General features: G+C 35.2%; 2 protein-coding genes across 11 annotated transcripts; one reads left to right on the top strand and one right to left on the bottom strand.

Annotated features, from left to right (window-relative positions):
- Positions 1–1083: 1083 nt before the first annotated feature.
- LOC102610434 (pyruvate dehydrogenase E1 component subunit beta-3, chloroplastic) lies at positions 1084–4398 on the bottom strand. Its single transcript, XM_006467390.3, has 4 exons — positions 4103–4398; positions 3883–3986; positions 3750–3793; positions 1084–2212 (listed from the first exon to the last, which is right to left on the bottom strand). Exons 1-4 carry the CDS (start codon positions 4203–4205, stop codon positions 1240–1242), a joined length of 1224 nt encoding a protein of 407 aa, XP_006467453.1. The 5' UTR covers positions 4206–4398; the 3' UTR covers positions 1084–1239.
- A 2313-nt stretch (positions 4399–6711) lies between these two features.
- On the top strand, positions 6712–11491 carry LOC102609914 (uncharacterized). 10 transcript variants are annotated; one of them, XR_008052600.1, is made up of 7 exons: positions 6712–7145; positions 7404–7515; positions 7659–7751; positions 8024–8200; positions 9149–9391; positions 10683–10784; positions 11111–11491. XR_008052600.1 is itself a non-coding variant. In XM_006467389.3 (6 exons), the coding sequence occupies exons 1-5, from the start codon at positions 6838–6840 to the stop codon at positions 8892–8894; spliced, it is 948 nt and encodes a 315-aa protein (XP_006467452.2). In that variant the 5' UTR covers positions 6717–6837; the 3' UTR covers positions 8895–8903; positions 9149–9333. The 10 variants fall into 10 exon arrangements, 2 of the variants coding, with proteins under 2 accessions (XP_052291497.1, XP_006467452.2); XR_008052601.1 differs by lacking the exon at positions 9149–9391 and adding an exon at positions 8661–8903 and having other exon boundaries at positions 6713–7145; XR_008052596.1 differs by having other exon boundaries at positions 6715–7145; positions 8024–8224.
- The last annotated feature ends 1255 nt before the right edge of the window (positions 11492–12746 follow it).

A 12746-nucleotide genomic window follows, 5' to 3' on the forward strand; every position in this document is an offset into this window, starting at 1 on the left:
AGAAGGTAAAACAAAACAAAAACAATTTTTGTTGCAACTTGCGATAGTGCCATGTCTTCATGATAATTTTACATGCACATGCACATAGAATTGTTGTGTTGGGTGGCGCTCATTGGGCTGTCAGCTTTTGAAATCCATCATGAAGCTCTCTTTTCCGGACACAAATTCTTGACCGTGCAGAGAAACTTTTTTGTTTTTGTTTTTAATTTTCATCCTTCCTCTACCTCACTTTGTATCATAACATTGTAACATTTGGATTATTTTAGTCAAAGTTATTCACACATCTTGTTCCACTACAAGTTCTTGATATTGAACTTCTTTATTTATTTATTTTTTTAACCAAAAAAAAATTGGCTCTTGGCTCCGGCGGTTAAAGATGTATTCAGGGTTACATCAATGCAGCGCATACCGTATATCTCTTTCCTTTATAAAATTATAACAAAGCGCATGAAATTATAATAGAAATTTAATTAATCTTTATTATCATTTCGAATAAATTAATTATATTATGAACATACTATTATGAGGTAATCTATTTCTTCATTATTTTAATTTTATCAACAAAATAAATAATTTTATCATATATTAGAGTTTCAAGATATTTTAGTTTAATTAAATTTATATTTATCATTTTATGTAATTTTCAATGACCATAGAACTATAATTACAAAAATGGGGTGAATCATAAATGGGGTGTCATAACTCATAAGGATATTAATGACTGAATACAACGCAAGAATTGGCTCGGCCCATAAAAGAGTTACGCTCTTCTATTAGCCCAAAATGATAGAAGTTAGTCTTCCTCTTTACTTTCGGTAGCAAAACGTGCATTGGCCAGAAAGTTTCTTGTGTGTTGAAAAAAATCTGCCAATCAACATGAATCATTGGAGAAAAAAACTTAGGGAATCTAGAAAACACTGTAAGCTCTCAAATATTAATAACAGATAGCACGCTAGCATTCCACCAACATGATAGGTTTCATGGGTTTATCTCACTCCGATCACCATTCACCAGCATTGGGGTAGAGATGGTAAATCCAGGCCTACCGATAATTAATGCAAAAACAAAAACTCGCTATCACAGTGAACGAAAACAAGAACAAACTTGATTTCATGAACAGTTGCACGTTTTTATCGCACAAAATTGCTAACAATCTTAATAAATAAATATTCAAAGCAAAGCTGCTGAGAACTAACACTGCATAGATAGATTCGGTTATGACACTTCGGTATTCAAAAACTATTGGCAAAGCTGCTCAACTGCTGTCACAATCTGGGCAGGTTGAACCACAGTCCATTCCTCCAATGTGCCGGCATATGGAGTTGGCACGTCCTGTGATGATAAGCATACAATAGGAGCATCCAAGTAATCATGGAAATTCTCAGTGATAGCTGCAGTTAAACTAGCACCAATTCCACCAGTCCGCATGCACTCCTCCACAATCAGTACACGATGTGTCTTTTTAATTGAATTTCCAATGGTATAAAGATCAAATGGTTTCAATGACCTGATGTCAATAACCTCAGGATCATACCCTTTGTTTACCAAAGTTTTAGCAGCTTGCATCACATGATACCTCATTCGAGAATAGGTTAAAATAGTGACATGCTCCCCAGGCCTAACCATCTCAGCTTCCTCAAGATTACAAATGTATTCCTCATCTGGAATCCTTTCCTTGAGGTTGTAAAGCAACACATGCTCGAAAAGTATAACTGGGTTCTCACTTCGGATTGCAGCTTTCATCAAGCCCTTGGCATTGTATGGGGTCGAGCATGCCACCATTTGAATTCCAGGGATTGATTGAAAATATGACTCAAGGCGTTGGGAATGCTCAGCTCCAAGTTGTCGGCCAACTCCACCAGGTCCACGGATAACTATTGGTATGGTAAACTGCCCACCAGAAGTATAGTGGAGCATACCACAGTTGTTGGAGATCTGGTTGAAAGCTAAAAGAAGAAATCCCATGTTCATTCCTTCAACAATTGGCCTCAAGCCAGTCATGGCAGCCCCAATGCCCATACCAGTGAAAGAGTTCTCAGCAATAGGGGTGTCAAGAACCCTGAGATCCCCATACTTATCAGCCAGGCCTTTGGTCACTTTGTACGAACCCCCATAGTGACCAACATCTTCACCCATGACACATACATGTGGATCTCTGTCCATTTCTTCTTCCAAGCCTTCTCGTAGAGCTTCAAAAAGTAAAAGTTCGTGCCTGAGAAGAGAATACATAACCACTTAACCATATGCTCAACGAGTGTGTTTGGAAACAATACACTGGCACAAATTAACTAAAGATAATGGCTGCTAAAATGCTCTCAATGCAAGTCCATTCAGCCAATATATTCCCATTGAAAATTATTTTAGTTAATACCTAAACAAGACTCTCGGACGAAAAAGATAACAACAGCGTTATATAGCACACACTTTAGAACAAATATTTATCCAGCTGATCTGGTTTTATATATGGATAACTTTGAATAACTAGGAAAATCAGCGGCACTGCACACATGGAAAAAGTTCAACACAGCTCCAGAAAAACCAAAGCCACAGACTGAGGAAAGAATAATTATTCGGCATTTAATGAGAAACATACATCAATTAAAAGCAGAATCCCATAACAGTTAACCACTTTTTCTGTTAAATAGCTTGATCTTGATCAATGCTGATCAAGCAACAGACATTTTCTTTATTCTTTTTCTACATAATAGCACTACATAGTTTGAGATCTGCAGACTCATTATCTAACAGATACACCACCACCACCACCACCACCACCAAATGACAGACCCTTTTAGGTGGTAACAATTTGTTAGAAGTAAACATATAAGGCATAAGGAGTATTGAATGGCAAAGAAATGTTTAGCATTGTAAAATTCTTGAGATTACATATAAGGCATACAGAGTATTGAATGGCAAAGAAATGTTTTGCATTGTAAAATTCTTGAGATTAATTTTATTTCCCAAATAAAACTGAGGTTTGAATAAATTAGAAGGTGTACAGAGTATTGTACAGTTCATATAACTAAAGGAAAAGGCATCGAACTTTTTCGGATACAACTCAACTGCTAACTTTTCTTTCTATTTATGTCAAGAATTTCTACCTAAACAAAAATGGGGCTCTGGGTTGATACTGAAAATTCTGGATTGCTTTCTATTGTTGAGGATTGTTCTGGTGAAGAAAGCCTAGTTTTCAGATAAATCCTAGATTAGGAAATGCTTGTTAAGCAATTTGAAAAGGTTAAGATATTCTTTCCCTAGCTGATCCTAGATGATATGGACTGTGTGTTCACTCTTTGTGAATCTCCCATACTATTAGAGCAATTTTCTTTGGTACCCGTATATTTAAATAAAAGGATTCTTTCAAACTAAAGAAACCATAGGTATAGAAGAGCAAAATTGGATTAAAAGAGACAGCTGGGTGTAAAAGTAGACCAAGACACATAATAATACAGTACATAAAGGAAAGTGAGAGTGAGTTAGCAATTAAACAAACACTTCTAGAGTTCAATGTCATCTTGAAATTATCACCAGTTCTTATATGATAGTGAATTTTAAATAAACAATATAACTTGATAAAAATTTTATGGTTACAAAAGAAAGCTACTTTGAGGCATAAATCAGTAATTAAAGAAAACATTAATGGAATAAGAGATTTACATATACAAGATACACACGTGTAGTTAAAATAACAGAAAACATGATTATAGAGAATTAGAAATAACACATTTAGCCAAAGAAAAGAACTATACCCTTGCTTTGATGCCGAAGTAGAAGCTGCCGAATCAGCCTTCGTCTAATAAAATAAACGACGCAAATTCAGAACCAAAAAATAATTGAAATTTAAAATAAAATAAAATAAAGCGAGAGCAATGAAGTAATAACTGCAACTGCATTAGTGATCAACTGTTGAGTCCTCCGGGATCTTTGATTCGAGCCTAAGTTGACGCTTCCATCAGATCTGACAACTAAGAACCATGGTTTCCGTCCTGAATCAATCACGAAACAACATGCATTAGCCGAATTTATAATTCAAAACAACAGGCAATTCAATTCAAACTTAATATCAAAAGTTGATACACGAGACTGAAAGGCGTGACTGAACCTGAGAGAGATCTGCGAGTTGAGAGCTGGAACTTCTTAGAATCGAAGCAATTGGACGGTGATAAAGCCGTTGCAGCTCCCACGCCCTGGAAAATTGCAGCCATTGGATTCGATTCGATTCGATTTGACGAACTGCGAGAGGTTTTTCTTATTAACTGAAAGAAGGAAATGGCGAAAAGAAATTGAATGTTTGTTTAAAATTTATATTGGAAAAATGGGCGGAGAAATTGAGGCAAGCAAGCTTGTGTGTTTATGAGCTGCTTTACGTTGCTCTCGTTTTCGGCGATTTAATTGAAGCCACTATCACAGAGGTGAGCTACCGCGTGTTAACATAGTTTCTATCGCGATTTCTCTTTATATGCTGCGGACTAATAGGAAGTGGACACGTCAAAGTCTAAGGGTTATTACGTCAATTCATAGAATTTTTGAAATTATGAATTTACGTTATAGCCCTTCTGTATGAAGGAACATTTTACAAGCAAAGCTCCGACTCGCTGATTCAGTGCTTTGTGGGTTTGGAGGGTGTGGATGATGGATCGTTTGGTGGCCCAACTTGAACAACCCTGACAAGCGGCATGCATGTTAGCGAGAGAATTGTCGGGAGCGTCCGGGACTCCACTAGTGCTTTGTAATCATCGGCAGCGCTTAACTTATATTTGCTGTAAGTAACATTCCGAGAAAATGAATCGTTGGATTCCTCAATTTGCATATCCAACGGCTGTGATGAAAGTTAACGCAAAATTAGGTTCAGGTACTGACTGGAAATTCATTTTTAAAAACAAAAGAATGACAACCTACTAAAACGGTTGTCGAAAAAACCAAGCTAAGGGGTTAGTCGGTAATGATAATTTTAGAGGGAAATGATGAGTGACGAGCGGTCAGCTGGATATTCTAAAAAATTCAAGACAGAAAGTACAGTAATTAGGTTTTGAAAGAGGGAAAGCAATAGAAGCAGCAAACGAGATAACCAAATTCCTATTTCATTTTTTCAGATCACAAATTGGGGAAACCAAAAAAATTGCAGCACCACTTGTCAAAAAAAAAATAAAAATTGCAGCACCATAAAATCGAAGGTAGAGGCGCTGGAATGTCACAGAAAATGCTAAAATTTGAAGCATCATCTTGTCAAGTTGTCTTCACCATATATTTTCCCTCACATCATTCATTGTTATGGGTGGGTCGTTATTATTGGAACACGGTGATTTGGAAAATTCCCAGAATTGATCCTGATAAAAGTATGACAGCAAAATGAGCATGGGTTACGGCTGTAAGCGAAGTTTAGTGAAGGGCGCATATCAAGGGTTAGGAATGAAAGGATGAAAGTAGGAAATTGGTTAAGTTTATTTTAGTGGAAAGGTAAAATGTTAAGGAGATGGAAAGAAATGACAGAGCAAATTGAACCGGCTATAATGAGAAACGCCTGAGATTGACTTTGCCGTTGATCCATTTTGCAACTGATTTCCAACCGGTTTCAACAAGTTTTTATTACTGTCCCAAATTGACACGTGTTGCGCTTACATCAGTTAATTGATCATGTCAATTATGTTTCTTACATAAATTGTAACGTAAGCTTACCCGTAATCATCAATCATTAAACTATATTTAGTTCTGATAAACCTACGTTTACTTTTTCTTATGATTAGATCCTCCATCATTATTGTATCACTTCAGATCAACTCTTTCAAATAATTTGGACATCAATTTTTCAATTCATTTAGTATTTGTATCTCACATCAGTTGGTTAATCAGCAATAATTTTTATGAATAGCTTGAAATACCTCCAAAGTACAAAATATTTGAAAATATACATATGTTTAGTTTAGTAAGTTTATGATTTTTTTTTATTGTCTGTGATTAGTTTAATTTGAAATCTCAATTTAGTGTTATATAGACAAAAACACTTTGTAGCTAATGAAAATATTTGTATAGATTATATGATATTTTTATTCAACCAATCATATTGTCTACACTTTTTTTTATTCAACCAATCACACTGTCCACACTTATTTTTTTTTTATATATATTTATCAACACTTAGGATGTTACAATTAAAATTAAAATTTAGTTAAAAAATACATTTTATCTAATAACTACCCATCAAAATATTGTTAAAGTATAAGCATAGAAATGAGATCAATTTTTTATATAATAACATCTTAAGGAATTTTGAAGTTATAATGGGATGTAATTTATTTGAGGGGGGTTGAACGTGAGCAACCACACTCACTTTACCATTTCTATATATTTAAGAATTTCAAATATTCTAATATATCATATTTAACATTCAACGCGTTTCTTCAAATAAAATTATTACTAGTTTTAAAGTTAACTCCATCATTTGTTTTAATTGTGTTGATAACTGATCGACTCCTAGCACAATAACGTGGATCATAACTAAAACATTAAATTCCTGAGCCTATTGAGTAATGCTAACCCATGCTTAGATCAAGAATTCAAGCCCTACTAGAATGAGAGAGAAATCAGCCTTATAATGCTCGTTAAAAATGAAATTTTTACCCGAAGCCCTGTGATTATTGACTAATTTTACAATTTTGGAGACTGTTGTACAAGTTTTCTCAAAGGCCTAACATAAAATATTTAAATGCAAACTCCGAGGACCTTACGGAAAAGAGCCAGCCTGTCCCTCGTTAGCGGTTAGACAGTGGCCACAACCACAAATCAAAAAGCAAGCAAACCTCGTAACGACCGACCATCAAGCGCCAAAACGACAACGGAATGGAAATAATGTATCTTCTCTGCTCAATTTTGTCCACAGCTTTCACTTCCCTCGCTCTCTCTCTGCTCCTCCCATTCCGCACGCTCCTTCGCCGCCGGTGTCCTCCACGCGCATCGTCTTCCTACTCATCAGATCCTGTCTCTTTGTATGAAGGCACCGTCTGGCACGACCGCCGCCGCCCTGTCCGACACTCTTTCAAGTACCCCGTGCGGTACGCGCTCTTCGACCTCGACCATGCGCCTCAGGCGCCGCCCGACCATCTCTCCGCTGGCGAAGCTCGCCGAGTCGCCGAGACGAATGGACCAGTGTACATTTAAAATTTATCTCATACATGGTTCAGCAATTTCCATCATTCATAAATGTGTTCATCTCATAAAAAGATAAAAAGTTGCAAACTCTGATGCATTGATAACGCAATTCAGTTCGTTAATAAATGAACAAATCTGTCTTGTAAAACTTCTTCTTCTAATTGTTATTTGTAATGTAATTCTTTTTTTCTATTTGAACTAGAATTTTCTTTTCATTGTTTCCGAAATTGAGTACGTTACGTGCATGCATTGTGCAGCTTACTCTTAACAATACCTCCAAGTGTAGGATACGAACAGAATCCTTTGAGTTTGTATTATTGCTATGACGTGGAAGGCTCTACTCAGTGTTTGAAGAAGTGTATAGCTGAGGTCTGTCAATTCTGTTCTTTATTGTATGTGAAATGTGCTTTAGTGTTTTTGAAGTCCTAAGATTTTGTATTAGATTTCAATCTAACTGATGATGGAGGCTACATGGTTTCCACTGACAGCATTGGTGGTTTCTGTTTTCTAAGGTAACTAATACACCGTGGGGCGAAAGAGTAACATTTGTTTTCAATCCAAAATCTGATCTAGTGGCAAAACCATTACATGTCAGTCCTTTCATGGTAGGTTTCTTTAATTATTTGCTCTAGTCTTTGTTTTCTTTTGTGCCACTGTGTTATCCCACAGATGATTCCTTTAGAAGTTTTATATGATATTTGGAATTAGATTGATAAAAAAAACTTCTATTGTATTATTTTGATTTATGTCTCGGTGTGACTTCTCCATTACCTGGGATACTCACCAGGAAAATTACAGCCTTTCTTTTTGCAAATCTTTGTTTTAGTTCTAAGGAGTCCCTTACTAAGCAAGCAACCAATTGCAAAAAAATTTTCAGGATATGCATGGAAATTGGAGCATCAGGGCAAATGCTCCTGGGGAGAATCTACTTGTTGAAATTTCAGTTCAACACCCTGAGCTTGGTGACTATTTTGTTGCTACCTTGAAAGCCAAAAGGGTCTCCTCGCAGTTGATGTCTGATCAGGACATGTTCTTCTGGTTGATGCCTCACAAGGTTGCTTTCTGGATATATTGGCATGTAAGTGTGTTTGAGACATTGTTAAAGGTGTATTGCACTAAGAAATTTGAAAAGGTAATATCTACTAAGAGTCCTGAAAAGAATAATTAAAACTGTAATTCACACTTAACAAATTTGTGTTTGTTGATTTGGGTGCCATAGGATCTTAAGTGCACTAGAGCATTGGGTTAAGAACCATAAGTAATTCCAAAAGCATAAGAGAACTTCGTGATTAGGGATTTGGGCTAATTACCTTTCTAATACTTTTCATCCAGAATGGTGAAGATACCTGCATCTCTTGTTTCCAGAGAACTTTATGTTGACTTATAAAATCGATCCATCATTTTGGCCAATTCTACCTCAAGAGTTTGCATAATTTGTGAAATTAAAGAAATTGATCATTCCGTCTTTGCATTGAAATCATATAAATGCCCCTCTATTGTCTTTTTTTTTCCAGGCACTGAAGCTATGGTGGAAAAATGTTGCATTTATTCAACATCCAAGGTATACTAATCCACTATATAGGAAGGAAGCTTTGGTTCGTGATCAGAAACTCCAGTGCTGTCCAGCGGCCGGATGGGACAATGATAACCATTTACAAGTTGATGGCAGCTGCCCAAGATATCTGTTTGACAGAAATAATGGGGATCATCGGTTTGCATGGAGAAATGCTAAGTGGCCTTGGTATTAAAAAATATGTGTAAGACTCATGTTTTCTGGTCTGATTTAAGGAGATGCATCATTCAATGGCCTTCTATTAATTACAATCTGTTACCGATATATATCGATATATGACAGAACTTTATGTTTGACTTATAAAATCGATCCATCATTTTGGCCAATTCTACCTCAATAGTTTGCATAATTTGTGAAATTAAAGAAATTGATCATTCCGTCTTTGCATTGAAAACATATAAATGCCCCTCTATTGTCTTTTTTTTCCAGGCACTGAAGCTATGGTGGAAAAATGTTGCATTTATTCAACATCCAAGGTATACTAATCCACTATATAGGAAGGAAGCTTTGGTTCGTGATCAGAAACTCCAGTGCTGTCCAGCGGCCGGATGGGACAATGATAACCATTTACAAGTTGATGGCAACTGCCCAAGATATCTGTTTGACAGAAATAATGGGGATCATCGGTTCGCATGGAGAAATGCTAAGTGGCCTTGGTGTTAAAAAATATGTGTAAGACTCATGTTTTCTGGTCTGATTTAAGGAGATGCATCATTCAATGGCCTTCTATTCCATACAATCTGTTACCGATATATGTGTGGTTTGCCACATATATTGCAAGCAAAATTGTTAATAAACTTAAGGGTTTGCCACTTTTAAATGATCCTTCTATTCTCTGATGAGGCAAATTACTGGTTGTATCCTGCTATGTTACCTAATTGAAGCATGTTTATATTTGACTAAAATACTGAAATACTTTGGTGAATACATTTTCAAATTTTACACACTGTGAGGCATGAACTAGTAACTACAGGCATACTGTGCCACCTTTGCCAATTTCACTTTTTCTTTTCCCATTTTCAGAAACAGATAAGTATATTTCTGTTAGTCTGCTTTGGATTGCTTGATATCCCAACTCTAGCTAGATTGTCTTCATTTTTTTCTTCTATATTTTTGTTATTTGGCACCTGTGAATCCCTACAGGGAAATGGTAAAATGAATCTATTGAAAAAAAAAAAAAAAAGAGAGATAGAGAGAGAGAGACACATTTCATAGAGAAAGAAAAAAATAGTAAATTAGAAACAGAGAATTAATGTGATTATTTGTGTGTTATTATCTGTTCTTTTGGGTTAAATTTTGGTATTTTCTTTATTGCTAGACTTTAATGTTACCAACGGATTGATTCACTGAAGAGTTGCATACTCTGCTTGATAGTGATGCAGATTAGGAATCTCTATCCTATTTAATTTAATTTCCTTATTATCGAAGGTTTTTTGTTCTTTTTTCTTAAATAGTTTAGGACTTAATTTTCCCTTTTATTTGTGATTTAGGATAAGTACTAATAGTATAAATAGCCCTCTTTTGTAGCTTTTGGAGGCATATGTGAGTTCAATAATATTTTCAGTTTTTAAAGCTCTCTATGAGCTCTTATGTTTAGTTAATTTTTGGCATTCTACGAAATCAAAGAGTCTTAATCCTCTAAATTCATGATATTCTTCCAAATCAACATAAATTTAGACCGTTTCTTTATTTCGGTACTCTCAAGAATCAACGGGATATTAGAACGTTAAACTTTCGCTGTTCTTTTATTTCGGTTTTCTCAACAATCGACAACATATTAGAATGTTAAACTTTTGCTACATCAAATAGGATGATTGGGTTTGTCTTTATTTTTAAGAGAATGCCTTGAACATTTTGTAACGAAGATGATTTCATATTTCATATGTAGTATCTACATATTTCATGCTATAAATTTTGGTAATGCATCTCCTTTTGACTCTCCTTCTCTGTGTATGTGTGTAAGGGTGCGAGTAGATGACTGTTTCAACATGAAATTGATTGTGATCAGCCATCCAGGTGCACAACAAAAGATTGAAGACCACGCATCATGATTTTTTTGTACATGGTAAGAACCTACCCGTCCTAACTATCCTTTGAGCAAACTCACAACCCTTATCGTGCATTTACAATCAATAATAAAAATCGACTGGAATTGAAATGATCTGGAATCGAATGAGGTTAGAATTGAAATAATGAATGGGAATCACAATACATTATTTACTTGAGTTATAGGAAATAGAATCAGAATGAGTTGTATTACCATTGAGGTGTTTACTTTAACTTGGAATTAGAATGAATTCTTTTAGATTAATAAAATGCCCTCACTCAATTATTAACAACATGATGATCTTCTCTTTCGATGAATTATCTTCTTCTCCCTGGATCAATTAGCCATTTGATCTATTTCTTCTTGTTCATCATCAACAATCTCACCATCAATAATCATCATCATTGGAGACGATCAGAGAGGTTGACCATGACAGTGGCTTGGTTCTTCAATGAAAAGCTTGGTTCTTCGGGGATGCTACTGGTTCTTTCGATGACAGGTCGATAGCGATGTTAGTTCTTTCGATGATGATGAGCAATTGTCCAACGACAATGCTGTTGATCGTTTGCTTTGGTTCTTCAACTATTGTCTTTGCTTGGAGACTTGGAGGTGCCGGGTTAGTGGGTGAGAGAGTTAGGGGTTTACAATTTTTTTTCCATTAATATTTTTGTATTTGAATGAGGCTAATTTGAATATATTAAAAATCAAATCGGGCTGTTTGGTTAGTCCCGACTTGGGAATCAAACTCGCATTCTATAATCTCAAATTACAATGTACCCCACAATCTTGATTCCCAGTCTCACCCAAAAAATATAAAATAAACACTATCAATGAATTCAATTTTAAATTTTAATTCTCTAACACATGAGCGGCTACGGCACGTTATTTCATCCATGCTGCTGGATTTCTGCATATTCAACAAACATTTTTGGTTTTGTGGTATTTCTATCTTCTGTTAGGTTTGGTTTTGACATTTATTGAACCCCATGAACTGCAATATGCTATGTTTCTTGACGACTACTTGGACACTTCATGTTGCCAAATTTTCTCCACGTGTATCCTTTTTTCTCGTCTTACAAAATAACTCTTTTCCTTTTTGAGCATACAATCTACTTATGAAAAGCATTGAGCTACTTTCGTGCCCAATTTGAAGTACACATAATATAGAAAAATACGATACCTTTGTACCTAACTATGCTGATGAATTTACCCAACTCCTCAGGAGCTTATTTGGTACCATTAATAATAAGATTTGAAGCCACTGAATCCACCATGAATAGAAGTTGGCTAGTTTTCCTCAGAAATAAAAATCTTGTTTCGATTGATCTGTTGAATCGTTTGTCGTAAAGTTGACACGTTTAGAATTGAGTAAAATCCAATGTCAATAAATTATCAAATCCTTTTAACTGTTTTAAGTATATACCTTCCGCCGCACAAATTAGTACGAACATCTTATCAAAATTGATACTTGAAAACATTTTTATACGTAATTTCCAGAATGAAAGGGTGCTTTGGGTTAGCACATCATAATTAAATGGTTATATAGTAAGACATAAGAGTTCGGTCGCACTATGCCATACTTAAATTTTATCTCACACAATTTATTTTATTTTCGGATAGGGACATGGCCAGGCATTTTGTATGCACATTCAAAATATGTAACCATTTTAAATAGTCGCATAACAATATAAAAACACAACGATTCTGATAATAATTGATAATATTGATACTCCTTGGTTTTCATATTTTGAAAATAATTTCGGATAATTTTATAATTAATGCATGCTTTAGATGGCATACACTTGTTAGCGGCAGTAAAAATAACAACATAAATAATTGTTCGGGGAAATTAAGGGAAAAATCTAGAATTCGCTTTTGTTGTTGGTAAAATAATTTTTTTTAGGATGAAAATGCGTTTGATATCATTTTATAAAATAAATAAGAGTAGAAAATGTGTTTGATACCATATTCAAAATGAGT

This window comes from Citrus sinensis, chromosome 2 (assembly GCF_022201045.2).
Source record: "Citrus sinensis cultivar Valencia sweet orange chromosome 2, DVS_A1.0, whole genome shotgun sequence".
Classification (NCBI taxonomy): Eukaryota; Viridiplantae; Streptophyta; class Magnoliopsida; order Sapindales; family Rutaceae; genus Citrus; species Citrus sinensis.